We start from the raw sequence: 4,267 nt of genomic DNA, 5'->3' as shown, positions 1-4,267 counted from the left end.
TGTTGTAAATACAACTTAACCACTGATTTCTAGTCGTGTCCTCTTTTAGAAGGCCAAACAAAGTAGTTTCGCTTTCACAACAAAACCCAGCGTCACACACGGTGGGCTAGAGTGAGCGGAGACCGGAGGCCTAGAGTGAGCAGCGGCGCGCGGCTGGAGTGAGCGGCGGCCGGCGGGCTTGCGGCAACCACATGTGACGACCCTGGGCTGGACTCAGCTTCGTCCACGGTGAAAGCCGATCTGGCGATCCACAGCGCGAAGTTAATGTATTTCCTCAGCGACCAGCACGGATCAGCTCCAGGCATGACGAAGCGGATATCGTCCTCTTTTGGAAGGCCAAACAAAGTAGTTTCGCTTTCACAACGAAACACAGCGCCTTCACGACATGGCAGCAACAACAATACTACAGTGAGAATAAAAGTTACGCTTTCTTTCTTTGCGTGAACATTTGGGCGTTGTTATGCAAATCTTCCCACATCATGACATAGACATGTGGGGGCGTGTTAGAATGAGCCGTTTTAGGTAGGAGTGGTTGACTCTTAACTTTTATAAAGAATATATCTTTGGATTTGAGACTTTAGTCTTTGCAACTTTACAGATCTTCTTTATGCACCAAGAGCTTGTAACACTCCAAAGAGAAAGGAAAATTTGAAATTGCATCATATGGGCCCTTTAATTTTGATGAAGTAATGATGCAGAACATTTTTCATAGATCCAGATGTCTGGAAGAAGGGGTGGGACAGTTGAGCTCGAAGGCCAGTAGGGCTAAAGAAAGTGTCCTCCCACACAATGCACCACTACAATTGAAGCCAGTGGCTTGCAAAGTGGTCTGGTCTCAAATCAGCAGTGGTGGAAAGAGTACTGAAAAAATATACTCAAGTAAAAGTACCATTACCTTCCAAAAAAATGTAGTGTGAGTAGAGTAAAAGTACTTGCTCAAAAAACTACTCGAGTAAGAGTAAAAGAGTAGCCTATTTAAAAGTGCTCATGAGTATTGAGTAGTGAGTAATGAACTGTGGATTCTACCCCCTCATAATAAATGCTGTACACCTCAATTTATAGATTTTAAAAATGTTGTACATTCTGTAAGTCACATTATCTTATTTGTCATAAAGAATGAAGAATATCTATCATCCAGCAGTTTTAATTTTGACTGCCAACTCTTTAAAAAACATCAAAAACAGCATGGAAACAGTATTCAGTTGAAGAAAAGATGAAAGTTATTCAGCACAATTTAATTTGATGAAAGTCACGAGACCTATTACTCTCTATCCAATCACGTTGATGGATAAAAATAAAATTAAAATAAGCATGTAACGACCACAAATGGAGGGAAATTGTAGAGTAAAAGTACCGATACATCACTTAAAATGTACTCAAGTAAAAGTAAAAGTACACAATTTTTAAACTACTCAAAAAAGTACAATTACTGATAAAAACTACTTAATTACTGTAACGTGAGTATTTGTAATTCGTTACTTCACACCCCTGCAAATCAGTGCAGATGTAAACAATACAATGCATCAGCACAGCTTATATTTAACAACAAAAAAAGTAAACTGTAGGTCAGGCTGGCAGTCTTCAACCTTTTCTACATTCCCTTGATAGAGAACACTTAATATTAAGCATACATTTTTCCTCAAACAATTTGGGCACACATCTAATAAAACATATAACGTATAAAGTGACCCAGGTGGGACTTGAACCCACAATTCCCAGCTCTGGAGGCTGATGCCTTCTCCATTAGGCCACTGGGCCTTCAGCATAATGTAGTACATGGCCATGATGGCCATGATTCTCCAGATATTATAAAAATGACAGATTGCAAAGTGTGGAAACATTTCATCTTTATATTTGTTTACAAACATCATTCAGAATTTCATAAAACTCGCATTCAATCTCACATATAAATCTTTAGTTATTAGAATATTCCATGTGAAGTGGTTATATTAATAATGTTCTGCATATTTACACTAATGAAGTAAAATTGTTGGGGAAGGGAGCAAACGCTTGGGATAACCGAGATGTGGTATGACAGACAAGTTCTCAGCTGCAATCAGTGGTCATTTATTTTTAGAAAATGTTCAGCAATTTCCATTTTTACTGTATGAGACCCATGGATAGGGCACAGTGTTCTCCTTCTGAATAGATCACTGTTGCTGTGGCTGTCCTATGGGTATTGCGATCAGTAAAAGGAATCTGACTAGACTAAAGTGGCTAGGCATATCAGCAATATGTCAAGATCAACCACATGTATAAAACTGGAATAAAAAATGAAAACCACCAATTAAATAATAGTAACAAAATACAAAATTAAACAACTTTTCCCAAAAAAAGAATTTTTTTTTATTTTACTGTCCTAAAAAAAGTGTCCTTGAAATTCCGGCCAGGCTCTGTGCAACCCAACACAAGTAATTTGCTTCTTCTAAACAGTGTGCTTTTTGTTCCAATATCATGTTTATATTTTAAAATTATTAAGCTGGAATTGGAGCAAACACCACTTAAAGACTGAAACCATGTTCAAAGACGATTAAGCAAGGAGTGGAGCCTATCGTGGAAAAAATGGAAAAAAATAAACACATACTGTTTACAGAAAATGCCAGACAAACCTGTACAATGATTATAAGTGTTAATATTTCAATTATTTATTAATACAATTCTTAAATTATTTGGTAACCCTTTACTTGAAGGGGTGTGCATAAGACTGACATGACACCTTCATAATCATGACATGACACGTCATGAATATGAAGGAGGTTTTATGCATGTTTATGACAACTGTCATTATGTGTCATTCGCTCAGTTATGTCATTTTTAATGCAAATATGACATTATTTGACCTAACCCTAACCTAACCCTACCCTTACCCCTAACCATAGCCCATAACAAAGACATCTCAAACAATGTCATCTTTGCATTAAAAATTACATAACTGAGCGAATGACCCTTAATGACATAAACATGCATAAAAAACCTTCATATTCATGACATGTGTCATGTCATGATTATGTAGGTGTCATGTCATGATTATGAAGGTGTCATGCCAGTCTTATGCACACCCCTTCAAGTAAAGTGTAGCCAATTATTTATTTGAATAATTTAAAATACTGTTTATATATTTTAGGTAGGAGAATCCATCTGTAAATGACGTTTAAAAATAAATAGACAACCATAGACATGAATGATGGAGTAAAAACACATTTACATATATAAAACATGTTCAACATGATAAGCTGTTTATAAAACAAGTCCTTTCAGAGATCTGAATTTAAAGAATTTAAAACTGCCATGTTGACAGGGTAAATTGGAGCTGGTCTCTTTCACAGATTGAGCATGAACTGGTAACAATATTTCAGAGCAAAACCTTTTTCTCACCAGAGTCTTTCTGTGACTCAGAACAGCATGATTGTTCAGTCAGGATTCTGTTGCTCCACCTACTGATGACCTGATTGGCTCTTTTTCTGTTATTCAAAAAGATGTAACACAAGTCATCTCATCAGCCAATTCCTCTTCCTCGTGGCTCCTTATCGGCTCCTCATCACTGTATATGGCTGAGAAGCCTTGGCTCTCCCCAGGGCCCACACGACTCAAGAGATCACTTGCAGCACTTTCCATCTCATCTATGGTCATGTGACAGGCATCTGCAATCTCACGCTTGGCAAAGGCTACAAATTTTGGGTCCTTGGCATACAACCCCAAACCCTCAGAGATCAAGACCTGAGGAAGACAAAAAGAGAAAGATCTGGAGTGACTGATGGCACTATCCATGTCAAACTCAGATGACATATATGTTACCGTTCAAACATTTGTGGTCTGTACGATTTTTTTAAAAGAAGTTAATATATTTACTAAGCAAAAATGAATTAAATTGATCAAAAGTGACAGTAAAGACATTTATAATGTTACAAAAGATTTATATTTCTAAAAATGCTATTTTTTTATATTAATTCTATCAATCCTAAAATGTATCACTAACTGTTTTCGTTATAGATAATAAGAAATGTTTCTTGAGCATCATATCAGCATATTAGAATGATTTCTGAAGGATCATGTGACACTGAAGACTGGAATAATGACTGCTGAAAATTCAGGTTTGCCATCACAGGAATAAATTACATTTCATAATACATGAATATTATTGTATTAGATTTTATATTTTAAAATGATTTTATTAAATATAGTTTACTAGATAATTTTATTTAATATAAAGTCCATAGATAATATATATATATATATATATATATATATATATATATATATATATATA

The 4,267-nt window shown here is 35.8% G+C and overlaps 1 protein-coding gene and 1 non-coding gene across 2 annotated transcripts in view; both read right to left on the bottom strand.

Moving 5' to 3' along the window:
- Positions 1 to 1,685: 1,685 nt before the first annotated feature.
- trnaw-cca (transfer RNA tryptophan (anticodon CCA)) lies at positions 1,686 to 1,758 on the bottom strand. Its single transcript has one exon. It is a non-coding gene; the product is annotated as a tRNA-Trp (tRNA).
- Positions 1,759 to 3,129: 1,371 nt separating this feature from the next.
- Positions 3,130 to 4,267, bottom strand: part of LOC107550115 (voltage-dependent L-type calcium channel subunit alpha-1F-like) — a 23,132-nt gene continuing 21,994 nt past the window's right edge. The window contains exon 41 of the mRNA XM_016231344.1: positions 3,130 to 3,717. Within this exon, the coding sequence (XP_016086830.1) occupies positions 3,469 to 3,717 (249 nt within the window). The 3' untranslated portion in view covers positions 3,130 to 3,468. The remainder of the gene's footprint in view (positions 3,718 to 4,267) is intronic.

Source organism: Sinocyclocheilus grahami, unplaced genomic scaffold, assembly GCF_001515645.1.
Source record: "Sinocyclocheilus grahami isolate Dianchi unplaced genomic scaffold, SAMN03320097.WGS_v1.1 scaffold16.1, whole genome shotgun sequence".
Taxonomy (NCBI): domain Eukaryota; kingdom Metazoa; phylum Chordata; class Actinopteri; order Cypriniformes; family Cyprinidae; genus Sinocyclocheilus; species Sinocyclocheilus grahami.
The sequence above is the reverse complement of the archived record's forward strand: the minus strand, read 5'-3'. Positions and strand labels throughout refer to the sequence as shown.